Source organism: Miscanthus floridulus, chromosome 8 (assembly GCF_019320115.1).
Source record: "Miscanthus floridulus cultivar M001 chromosome 8, ASM1932011v1, whole genome shotgun sequence".
NCBI lineage: Eukaryota > Viridiplantae > Streptophyta > Magnoliopsida > Poales > Poaceae > Miscanthus > Miscanthus floridulus.
Genome location: NC_089587.1, coordinates 187,257,005 through 187,270,180, shown reverse-complemented (window position 1 = coordinate 187,270,180; position 13,176 = coordinate 187,257,005). Strand labels below are relative to the sequence as shown.

Sequence of the window (13,176 nt, the reverse complement as noted above, 5' to 3'; positions counted from 1 at the left end):
AGGCAAATGGAAGATTACCTCAATGAAGCAACCACATGTTTGTGCCACTGCTGAGGCAGAAGAGAACCATCTGCAGCTCAATTCTAGGTTCATTGCAAGGCAGTTATGCCCCGTGGTGAAGCATATGCCAACCATTACGGTGTCCGCGTTGGTTGAGATCATCTTCGAACGGTACAATTACTATGTCAAGTATGGAAAAGTATGTAGAGCAAAGCAGCGTGCACTAGAAATAATATTTGGAAATTGGGAAAAAGCTTATAAGCGCCTCCCTGTAATGTTGAACGCAATGAGGGCTGTAAATCCTAGGATGCTCTTCGAGAAGGAGGGTGAAACAAGGAATGGTAGCCAGGTATTTGGAAGGGCCTTTTGGGCGTTCAGGTAGAGCATCGAAGCATTCAAGCATTGCAGGCCCGTCGTCTCAATTTACGGAACCTTTCTTACAGGGAAATTTGAAGGCACAATGCTTGTTTGTATTGGGACAGATACAGAAGACCAGCTTGTGCCATTGGCCTTTGCGATTGTTCAGAAGGAGGACACGGATAGTTGGTGTTGGTTTCTCAGGCTAGTAAGACAAGTGGTAATTGGTCTGGGACATGATATTTGTGTGATATCCGATAGGCATGCTGGCATTCTGAATGCCGTAGAACAAGAGATTCCTAGTTACGGCCAAATACATCACCGGTGGTGCACCAGACACCTTGCTCAGAATCTTATAAGGCATGATCACACAAAGAACAACTTCAAATTATTTGATGAGGTTTACAGGCAGCAAGAGGTTCAATTATTCAAAGACAAGCTAGATGCCCTGAAGTTAGCCACAAATGTTAATGGCAGGCAATTCTTGAGCGAGTTGATGGCGTCGAAGGATAAGTGGTCACTTGCATATGACATCGGAGGTTGGAGATGGGGCTTCATGACTAGTAACATGGCAGAGATGTTCAATAGCCTTCTAAGAGGTTGTCGTGGTCTGCCTGTGACTACTATTGCCTCATTCACCTTCTACAAGTTGAATGCTTGGTTCGTTTTGAGGAAGAAGCATGCGAGGTCTCTATGGATAGCAGGCAAAGCTTGGCCACTTTTAGCATCTCAGGAACTAGCTTTCTCAAAGAAAAAGTATAAACGATAGAAGGGTTCATGTTTTGATCCGATCAACTATGGATATGAGATTCTAGAGGGTGGTGGAACTAACATTGGTGGTGAAGACCGGGGTGCTCGAAAACATAAAGTAGTGATCAATGAGAACAAGTGTATGTGTGGAAAACCAACCATATACCATAGGCCTTGCTCCCACATGAATGCAGCCTATTGCCTTATACGTGGTGACGCTGAGGTCCCTCCTTGTATGGCCATGGAGTTCTCTTTGAGGAACCTAATGAGCACCTGGAATCCTCAGTTCGAGCCATTTCTTGATGAGAGTCAATGGCCTACTTATGATGGCCCCAAGTATGTGGCTGATCTTGATTTACTCTGGAAGAGTAGAGGACCTAGGCGGTGGAAGCGGTTCAGGATGGACATGGACCAAGCCACGAAAGGTAGATCAACCACGAGTAAGGTTGGGACACATTTTGTAGAGGACATCCAAAAGAGCCGTTGCGTGGTTGCCATAAGACAGGCCACAATAAGAGAAAATGTCCTAAACTACTTAGACAACAGGTATCCACCAAGCTAGCTACTTGAATTGCTTTGTGTAATAGTGCATTGGTTTACTTTTGTTTTTTTATTATTATGTTACTTCGTACCACATATACATGCTTTAACTTATACTAATGCTTTGGCATTCCTTATGTTGCAGGATGAATCGATTCCCCCTTCTTGATCCAAGGTTCGATGAGCACCACCGGGCTCGGAGGATCAAGAACGGAGAGGTATATTCAATAATTCGTATGAAACAGTGCATTGTTCATCTTTTGCTCTATAGTCCATGCTCTTTATAAAGTGACATGAACTAATACTTGTTCATGTTTGTCTTTTTTTTGCAGGTTTTGAATGTGCTGAGGCCAATGACACATGAGGCCTCTACGACCATGGTCTACGACAAGAGGTACACGCCCCTCCTGAAGCTGGCGAACCTTGCACCGTTGCTCGTGTTTGTCGTCGAGGCACGCCACCTTTCAACCCAGTGGCGCTGACGGTGTTGATAGATCGGTGGCGTCCGGAGACACACAGCTTTCACCTACCGTGCGAGGAGATGACGGTCACTCTCGAGGACGTTGCCATGATCCTTGGAGTCAAAATCCAAGGATTCCCAGTGACAGGAGACAGAGTCTAAAGGATGGTAGCAGCGGGTTGAGCACTTCTTAGGACATCCCCTAGTGGTAGTTGAGGCTGGCAAGAAACAGCGCAGCAGTGGGGTGTCCCTGAGGTGGCTTCGTCAACAGTTTTGGAAGTGCCCACCCAACGTAGACTCCCAGACCGTGACATACTACTATCGGGCCTACGTCCTGCACATGTTTGGTACGGTTCTCTTCCCTGATGGCACTGGAGACACGGCATCCTAGATATATATCTCGTGCCTTTGGAACTAGGAGGATGCCGGCAATAGGAGTTGGGGATCAGCTATACTTGCCTTCCTGTACCGTCAGCTTTGCAAGGCTTGCCGTCGTCCTAGAGGCGCGCACGCTACAATGTCAGGGTGCATCATACTGTTGCAGGTAATAAAGCAAAGTTGTACAAGTTTCCACTACAATTCAATGTTTTTTCTTAACAAAAGTGATTAACATGCAAGTTTCCACTCTTTTTGCAGATTTGGATGTGGGAGAGGCTTCCAGTTGGGAGACCGCATCAGCTTGATCCCCCACAACCTTGGTAGGCTGCAGCCTTCTCCGCCCGAGGATTTTTCCACCGGTTGGTAGCTCCATAAGTACATAACATGCAATATTTTGTTCGTTTCACATGAATGAATCATTGAGTAGGCCTTCATATTGCCGCTATGGTGTAAATTTTGCAGGTTCAGCAGACAAAAAAGAAGAAGATCACCAACTAGCAGCTGGAGCACCAGCGCTACATTGATGAGTGGATGTTGATGGAGCAGAACAACATGGGCATCCATGCCATCCATCGTGACAAGGCATTCGATGATTACCTTGTTTGGCTTGGTCAACGAACAAGGCTTCAATTGAGGCCCGCTTGGATGGAGCAAGACATTGCTGACATTGCGAGCGAGGATGAGGGCAACAACCCATATGACCAAGCTACCCGAGAAGGCAGGCAAGTTCAGATCGCCCCTGCGTTAGCCAGAGTTGTAAGTGATACAACTATTTCCATCTCTGAGGTCTTTACTGTGATGGAGACTTAAATTCTTGTTTTTGTTGCATAGAGCACGGAGATAATGAGGACAGTGGCCGAGCAAGGAAGGGCATTGATGATTCCTGTGGGCGATCCTGATGAGGCCTCCATGTTATGACAGCACATTTAGGTAGTCTCCTGTCATTCAGTTGATGTTACATCTTTATATAGTTTTGCAACCAACCCCACTTACTAATAGTGCTTTCAAAATGCAGCGTGCCATGCATCGCCTCCGAAAGGTAGCTACACGCCTTGGATGTAGACGTGCCCCGGATGTGGTAGTCCCACAACAGCTTGGTGCTAGACCTTCTACTACACATGTTGGAGGGACTTCATCTTCACATGGTGCACATGTTGGCGGGACTTCTTCTTCACATGGTGCAGCAACTAGTGTAGAGGGTGGTCAAGGACATGGTCCTTATGATGATGGAGAACATGAGGGAGAAGATGATGAAGGACAGGGAGAGTACTATGAGCATGAGTATGATGAGATTGGCATGTCCCAGCTTGAAGATGCACCCCAAGGAACTCAAGGCCCCTCCGGTTCTGGACGTCCACAGAGGACGCTCAGACTAGTGGACAGGTACACTCCAGGTACCTATCCGTTTGGGAGGGGAAAGCATTACGCTCGCTGTCCACATTAAGGTACATCTTTTGATATGGTAATCATGATACTTGGCTCAGATTTTAGCAAACACCAAATAGCTATGTGAAGGTAGTCTCATTAATGGTTTCTAACTTAGCTCAATATCCGCTAAAAGTTGTGAAAATGGACTACTATAGGAAAAAAGAGAGACAAGGAGAAAATGATGGAGCATTAGACAAGGAGTGAGCTAAAAGATCCAAAGACTTCATATGCCATATTTTGTGCATGGACTATGTATGCATTGGACCTTATGTAATGCACTATGTATGGACCTTGTACTATGTTTGGACTATGTTGGATGATTGATGAAGCATATGTATAGACTATGTATGGATGTTGAATGTGTTGGACTATGTTGGATGTTGAATGTGTTGGACCTTATGTATGTATGGATGTTAAATGAATGTGTATGTCGGTGTGGTCATTTGTTATGTGAAATTCTGTATGCTCATGTATTCTGTCATGTATTCTATGTATTATGTGTTATGTGTATGCTTAGTTCATTGTTTTTTGGTGAACCCAGGAGCTCGGCGTCAATTGAACACACGCCGAGGGTGGGCACCTCGGCGTTTAGTCAATTGACGCCGACCCCTGGTGCATACTGGAATCCTTTGCCTCGAAGCGACGAGGTGCCCAAGCTCGGCATTCCGTAAATTGACGATGAGCCATTAATCTCAGCGTGAAAATATTAAATGCCGAGGTAGGCGTGTGGGCTGACCCGACGATGCCCGTGGCCCAAACATCAGCGTGGCTCGACTCGGCGCCTAGCTGTCCGATCTCGGCGTGGGCCGACTCAGTGCCGAGGTTCGGCCCAAACCTAGCATGTGCCGTGGTGATCCAAACCCTAGGGTTGGCGTGGGCTGACTCAACGCCGAGCCTTAGCCCAACACTTCACGTAAACGGCCGAGCCAAACCCTAGGGTTGGCGTGGGCCGAATCAACGCCATGGTCATCTACCTCGGCGTCGTCCGACTTGACGCTGAGCCTATAAATCATAAAAAAGAAAGAATAAAGTATTAAAGACAAAGGTCTTCTAAACCTTTGGTATAGGTTGAAATCCTATTTGCATGATTCAAATGAAAAATCTTTCTCAACGATTCCTCTTCTACTAACATGAGTTATACTAATAAGAGTAGACATGCTATATTTATGTTTGTTCCTGCAGGAAAACCGAAGGTTGGTTCGATTTCAATCCCCTATTTTTAGAGAGTGTCAAATCTTTTTTTTAGTTTGGGAATCAACCATAGTACATGAAACTTAGAGATAGGTAAACTGCAATTTATGAAATAGCGAATGCACAACAATTACACTCACATCAAAACTAACAATGGCATGTCGCAAACTAAACCTAGCATGCCTTAGGGGATTGAAAGAAACAAGTGATACAGATGTTGCAAAGGTACTACAATTACACACTCACATGTAAACTAACAATGGCATGTTGCAAACTAAACCTAGCATGCCTTAGGAGATTGAAAAGAACAACTCATACAAGCATTCCACATTCGGATTGACTAACAAAGGTTGGTCCTAATAATGCTCCCACATATTGAACTGAGTTGCGCCTTCCCCATAGTATCCTCCAGTTGACGGCGGCGGTGGCGGTGGCGGTGGAGAAGGAGGCCCGTGCTTCTTATGGTACGGGCACTGGTAGTACGGATTATTGCATAGTGCCTCCTCTGCATCATTTCTGTTGTCGTCGTCCGACTTGTCCCTGTTACCACTTCCAGGGCCATACTCTAGGTCAAAGATGCATCCCTATAGATATGTGATGTACTGTTGATGGGGATAGATAGGAGGAGGGTCGACCCATCTAGTGAAGCCACAGTTATCTGGATAGCTTGAATCCTGAAAACCCATCTACCAATAAGTACTACTACAAACCAAATGCAAATCTAAAAAAGGAGAGAGTTCAAAGGAAATACAAATCCTCGTGGGCATCTGAAGAAACGATGGCCTCCACCGTCACAGTCATTGTACATTTGCACAACGCAATCCAAACCGTGGTGGCATTTTGGCCAATCTTCAATGCGCTTGTCGTATGATCTAAGAGGTCTCTCACGGGTGAAGTCACTCTTCCTCTCCAAAGGAAATTCCTCTATTGGTTCTTCAAAAGAACCAGGACCCAGAGAACCCTCCCACACAATCGGAGGTCCCTTCCTCACCCCCTTTCCTCTCCCTCCACCGAAACCCTTTCCACTCGAGGAACCTCCGCTCGACATTTGCTAAAACTAAACCAGAAAACAAGTTATGTGGATGTGGAGCAAGACATGGAGCACTATATATAGAGATGAAGGCAGGTTCACCATGAATGCTACTTGACAAAAAACTTGTGTGCGTACTCATTTATTGAATCTGTAAAGGCTAGATGCTTCATCTGAAAAGCCTACAACCATGACTGGTCATTTCATCTGAAAAGGCTACACCTGTGTTTTGTCACTTCATCTAAATGCAGTACATCACTCTGATATTAATTCATTGCGTATACGGATACAACAGTAAACGAATCTAGGCTTTTCAGTGAGTTTTCAAATAGACTTTTCATTGACTGCAACAGTACTTGTAGCCCTTTTAGTGACTGCAACAGCACAAGTAGCCTTTTCAGTGATACAAACAGTAGCACTACAGTCTAGGATAGTTAACGAAGTACAGGGCATAAGACCATCTGAAATAAAAGCATAGTGCATTACAACATAATAAAAAAAGTCTAGGGAATAAGTTCATCTGAAATAAAAGCAGAGTGCATTACAACATAGTAAAAAAAGTCCAGGGCTACATGACATCGCTCATGAATAAACCAAATACCTACTGAGTGCAACGAGGCCACTTTCCCTTCCTCTGGGCATCGGGATTCTCCTCCATCGCTGCCTTTGCTCGGTGGACACGCTCAAGCTTCTTCTCCCTCTCCGCCCTGTACGCAGCAACACGCCTCCTTTCCTCCTCTTTCTTATGCTCCTTTTCTATAGCCTCTTGTCTGTGTCTCTGCTCAAACCTCTCCTTAACCTCCGCATCCCACTCCTTCAGGCCTTCTAGATGCTGCTTGTCTGACTCCTTGATCTCAGTGTCAATCCACTGCTCAAAGTCACACAGTGGTGGAACGGTCTGCAAGAAAAACAAATTATTACAAAACAAATAAATAAGCAATACTTAATATCACAAGAAAATTAATTAACACACAATAAAAATTCCTCACAATCGATGCACGGCGTTGTTGCTTTGTAGGTTCCCATGCATAATTGGGACACATCCAGTACCTCTGTCTATATGTTTCCTCATCTTCAGAGATGTCTACCTTGCAAGGATCACCACAAAAGCACATGGGTCGAGGAACACCTTTAGGGAGAGGCTTTAGGTCGTAGGGATTTGTCCTCTGGCGACCATAGCTACAATTGAAAGAATTTAGTCATATTAACGGAGAACCAAACCTAAACCTAGGGTTTTCTATTTGTTGCACAAATAATGAATAAACATTGGGATTACCTTGGAATACGAGCTTTACCACGCCTTGACATCCCAACATTACGTAGAAAAAAAATCAATCCAAAGTACCTTGCAACGAATGTAAAGATACTAACACTAAATCATCATACCTCTCAAATAAGCTTTTCATTACAAACCCTAAGCAAATTTGAATCCCAACAAACACAAAATTTAACTCAATGATTATAAACCAGAACATATACAACAACAACCATACATTTGGGTCATTCAATCATTTGAACCATCATACATTGCACGAATGACATGAACATGAACCAAACCTATAATGCCAAGTTCAAAAAAAAACACAAACAACCGAATCTAAATGGATGAAATGAAAGAGGGGAAAGAGGAGTACCTTGGCAAAACGTCAAAACCCTCAATCTGGCCTCCCAAGAGCTGGATTTAGGATTTAGGGTTCGTGGGAAGAGAGAGGGAGTGGGAAATGGCCACCTGTTGGTTCTGAATGGAGGGAGGAGGAAGAAGGGGGCCGTGGCGCGGCCTCAACTGACCGAACCTCGGCGTTGAGTCGGGACGCGCCGAGGTTAGCGTCTCGGCGTCAGCTGATCGCACGCCGACCTCTTGGCCCACGAAGTGTTGTTGGGCCGCCTGGGCCGCGCGTCGGATGGTGCCAAGAGCTCGGCGTGACTCCCCATCGCGCCGAAGTTAGGCCTATGGCGTTGGCTAACACGACGCCGACGTACTGGGCCCCCTGCGCCAGCCCCGGAGTCGTCGGTGACGTGGCAAGGACTCGGCGTCGTGTCAGTCGACGCCGACCTTCATACCTCGGCGTGATTTCCTAAGACGCTTAAAAATGGTCTATTTGTAGCAAAAGTTTTGGCTGGGGTCTTTTTGTAAAAAATATTTTAAAAAGGGACCAAAATGCAAAAATTGCACACAGGGATAGATTACACGCGGAGAAGAAATATGCATGTCAAAGGCGATTAGGTAGCACAGGTCGGCTACTACAGTGGAATAGTAGGTTGGTAGCTAGCTAGCTAAGCTAGGGTGAACTCCGTACTGAATTGAACATCCATAACAAGCCTTTGAGTTAGGGTGAAACAAACGCGAGCACATGTGTACAAGCATGTGTAGCATCACGATACATACATATGAGTGTATATACATATATACCTGCTTGTAATCTATTAAGATCACATAATCCAGCCATCATCGAGATATGCATGGCCATCAATTTGTGCCAGAGAGTATGCATTTTACATGCAATTTGCCGTCGTCCTACATGTTACACATGCATGCAGATCATCAACTAGGTAGCACGCTTTTCCGCAAGCCCATGAGTGAAAACAGTCTCTACACCTACACGCAACACCTGCGCCAAACATGCTTCCACATATATATCGATCTCACCAGTGAGATCACATTGTAAATATATCTCCACCACATGCAGCACGGAGAGCAACTTGCTTGTCAGCAGGCTGGCTATAGTCCTGCCCTGCTACCGCGACTCTCGCATGGCCTGGCGCCCTGGCCCCGTCCGAAAATGTCGGTCCTCACCCTTCACCTAGCTATTCTCTGCGCGCGGGCCAGTGCCAGTGCATCCCACACAGGCAGAGGCAGCCGTTGGTGTTTTCCACGGTGCACGTGAGGCGCCGTGTAGCTTCCCCATGCACAGCACCGCTGCACTATGCATGGGATCCTCCTCGGCCGCGCGCGCCAGCCACGGAGCCACCACCTTCGAGCAGGGTAGCTGGGTAGCGCATCAGTACGTACAGGCGGCCACGAGCGGCGTATTGATCCTGGGATAGAATATTGGCGTCCGGACCGGTCCTGCGCTCGGTTCCCGTGCTTCCTGCCCAAGCGAGCTTTGACCGTCAAAGCGCGCGGAGCCGGCCGGGGTGCGTCCAGGCGGCCTGGCTGGCGGGGCGGGCGGCGCTAGCCAAGCAGAGGCTGCCTGCCTGATGTACTACTGAGCGGTGAAAAAGTGAAACACATGCCGTTGAACGGGCGGGGTTAATCTGGGAAGCTGTCGAAGAACACGCTTAACGCCCCTCGGTTACGCCGTGTGCGCGTACGTACGGGTTAAACAAATCCCCCCCTGCGATCGCCGGTCAAAAATACGGGGCGCTCCGTCCAGGGGGTGAGACAAAAAGGTAAAAGGACGACCACTACCTCTGCTACCATCTGTACGTCTTGCTCTCGCAGCAGCTGCTGCTACCAGTTTTCAACAATCTCTGCTGCTAGGCGCATATGCATGCAGCTCGTCCCGTCCCGTCCGTAGACTGCGTGTGTTCGGCACTTGGAAACGTCCGTGCGTGCGTGCACACACACTCGCGTTTCTTCGCTAGATGCTGCTGCATGCACACGTTGCACGTTCGGGTTAATTATTTGGTCAGTGGCAAGGCTAGTTAATTATTGCTCCGCTCGGCTCGGCTCCGCTCGGCGCTCTGCAGGCGAATAATCTACTGACCGATAGGAGGTACGTACATACTCCCTCTGTCTGAAGTTATTCTCGCTTTCGACAAGTCAGTTTTTTTAAAACTTTAACCAATTATATATAAAAAAATATTAATAATTATAATATATAATTATTATCATTAGACAGATCGTTGAATATACTTTCATAATAAATTTATTTAGAGATATCAATGTTAAACGTATTTTCTACGAATCTAGTTAAAGTCGAAAAAAATTGACGTGCACGCATCAATTTTTGGTTGAAAATGCGCGCGTCGGAGAGCTCGGAATCGGCGATTCAACTTATCGCTGGGCAAACGCGTGTCAGGCGCGGCGAGACCGGACCGGCTCCTGCCGTCGCCGCCCGTGCATGGGCTGCAGGTGGCAGCCGCCATGCGGCCCTGGTGACTTCCCGGGAGGCAGCATGGCTGGTCTTGGTCACGTCGCGTCGCATGTGCACGAGCACGGCTGCACACGCGGACGTTATGGTTTTTTTTGGCGGCTCCGCAATTCGCCACGGCCCACGGGTCTCTCGAACGGAGACGACTCGGGCCGAATTAGTTGCTGGTTCACTCCGGCCCACCAAAAAGGGCCCAATACATGGGGATGGGCCTAATTCATTTGTCGGTCTGGGTCCAACTTGCGGTGGGCTGGAATAAGCGCCCGTGCAGTCGCCGGCCGGCCGGACACGCAGCGCGTACGTGAGTGCTGCGAGTGTTGCCGACTCTTATCGCCCCGCAGGCAGAACCGAAGGCGGTCTCCACTCTCTAGAGACAGCCGCCGCCGCCGGTGGTTCACAAGCCGCCGCTACTCCACCAAGCCCCACGGAGACGGAACCCAAATTCCAACCCGACTCCTCCAGCCAGCCAGCAGCCCAGGCGGCGAACCGAGGGCCCTTGAGCTCCCTCCTCGCGCATGGCGTCCCCGTGGTGCCTCTCGGCTCCGGCCGCCGCCCCGCCGGTGGCGGCTGCGCCGGGCGCCCTCGGCGTCTCCGCGTCGGCTTCCTCCGACCTCGCGCGTGTGCCGGTTCCCGCCGGTAGGCGGCGCAGGTGGGACGCGCTCGTGGTCTGCGCGGCGCCCGACGAGGAGAAGATTACCAAGCGGTCGCCCCTGGATTTCCCCATCGTAATTCTCTTAGCTCTTCAACTTACCTTCAGTTCATTTAATTTTAACAGCTTGTCCTGGTGAGATTGAGGCTTAATTTTTGGGTCAGTTAAGCTGACCAAGCACCGGTTTAGGGATCGGGGTAGACAAAAGCGGTAGAAAAGATACATAGGTTGTGGTGTGGACTACTTCCTTATGCTTTAGCTTCAGATGTGGTTTCGGCCTTCATCTATTTTTTAGGGTTTTACCATTTCGTATATGTCTGGCGAAGATACCCCTGCGAAAATGATAATTTTTATTTAAGCTTACTGATTTATTATGAATGTGATAATTTCATCTGCCCAAACATAAACTTTTATTGCCATAGACTTTCTGGGTAGTAGCTTGTTGTGCTAATAGATATCTGGAGCTTCAAATTTATATTCGCTCCTAAATACTGACTGTACACTATTTGGCAGCTGCAGCTGCTGTGGCCGCATGTATGCACTACTAATCTTAGTTTAGATTTGTGCAACAGCAGCTGCAGCTGCAGCCTGGTAAGTGCAGCCGAGCAGTGTGGTGCCTTCAGAATGTGTAGCTTCTATATATTCTTTTCTTTGTAATAGTCTTTCATTATCAAAGTGATAGAATGCTGTGACGAGCAGTCATGACCTGTTTTTGGTGAACTCACTGCCTTAATTTTTTAAGGCCAGACTATGTAAATGGCTTCATGACTGTATGTATTACATGTTGTGATATATGAAGATAGGCATTTCTTGGTAATGGTTTTCTTTTATAACCAAAGTAGGGAACTAGCGATTGCAGATCTGTTGCAACTTTTTCAATGATTATTCTAGCCGTTGGTGTGGTCGTGTGGACGATCTGCCCAGCCTAGCAAAATATTGTTCAAACATGATAGGACTAGGGAACTGGATGGTTTATTGATGATCTGGGATTATTCAACAATGGCTAAACCGCAGCAATGGCAGCAGCAGAGCCAGATCGCCCTCTCTTGGAGGCTCTGATCAACAGTACTCTGCTTCTACTTACCCCTCGCAATCAGCTGGCCCTTAGTTATATCCCCTAATGGCTGGCTGTACACTAGCAAACCTGCTAACCAAACCTGCTAACCAATCTCCTATTCTTACTCTCCAGATCCAAACTTGTAGCAGCAGCTCCCCTAACAGATAACTATGGCCCAGAATCAGCCACTAGAGCTGGCGCCCTCTTCTTCTTCTTCCTAGTGTACTGCTTTCCAATGAAAGCGTCCACAACAAAACATGACTATAGTGATTTAGATATGTTCCATACACTTCTTTTCGCTTCAATATATTGACATCAAGATTAATTTCTAATGTTGTTTGAATGTTGCTAGGAATGGGAGAGACCAAAGCCTGGAAGGAGACCTGATATCTTCCCTAAGTTCAGCCCAATGAAGACACCATTACCGCATCCATTACCGGCTGATGATCCTCTAGATGACGATGAAGAAGAGGAAGAGGAAGAACAACCACCACCTCAGGAGGAGCCACAAGAGGATGATCCAGACAAGGAAGAACCTGAGGAAGATGACCCGGACAAGCCAACCGAGTAATTTTCAAATGGTTTGAGGTGTGGTAATTATAGACAGTGGGCAAAGATGTGCTACATCTTTGGAGCACGCAAGAGATCTCAGTTCTGTTTGAACTGTTTGTTCTGCCGGCTTATATAGGCTCTAGATGCATAAGTTTGTTATGACCTCCTTTGAGCTTTTCTGAAGCTATGAAAGTTTTGTTTTACGAATTACAGAGTACTGTGTGATATTTGTGATTGCATGTATTCTCACTTTTTCTATCTTGAAGTAAGTAGGTTGTACATTGCAACAAGACGACTGCAATTATGTTATTCCAAAACCTGTCTTCAGTGTATTTAACATGGTTCTTGAAGTTAGCTTGTTTAGTTGCATCGTTGATTTGTGTCGGGTATGCATAAAATGAGTGATGCACCATTTTGCGCTTTTGAACTACTCCCTTCGTCCCAAATTAACTGTCATTTTGGGTTTTCGTGCACAGCATTTGTATCTTCACATAAATTTATTATGAAAATAGATTCAAAGATCTATCTAATGATATCAATTGTGTATTATAAATATTAATATCTTTTTAGATAAAATTAGTCAAACTTATTTCTCGGAAAGCGAGAACTATAGTTATTTTGGGACATAGGGAGTACGCCTTAATGAACATTTCAATTTTGGACGGTACATGTTTACATTTGAACCTGAAG

General features: G+C 46.7%; 1 protein-coding gene across 1 annotated transcript; it reads left to right on the top strand.

Annotated features, from left to right (window-relative positions):
- Nucleotides 1–10,548: 10,548 nt before the first annotated feature.
- Nucleotides 10,549–12,836, top strand: LOC136474306 (uncharacterized). Its single transcript, XM_066471896.1, has 2 exons — nucleotides 10,549–10,953; nucleotides 12,287–12,836. The coding sequence occupies exons 1-2, from the start codon at nucleotides 10,744–10,746 to the stop codon at nucleotides 12,503–12,505; spliced, it is 429 nt and encodes a 142-aa protein (XP_066327993.1). The 5' UTR covers nucleotides 10,549–10,743; the 3' UTR covers nucleotides 12,506–12,836.
- Nucleotides 12,837–13,176: the final 340 nt, after the last annotated feature.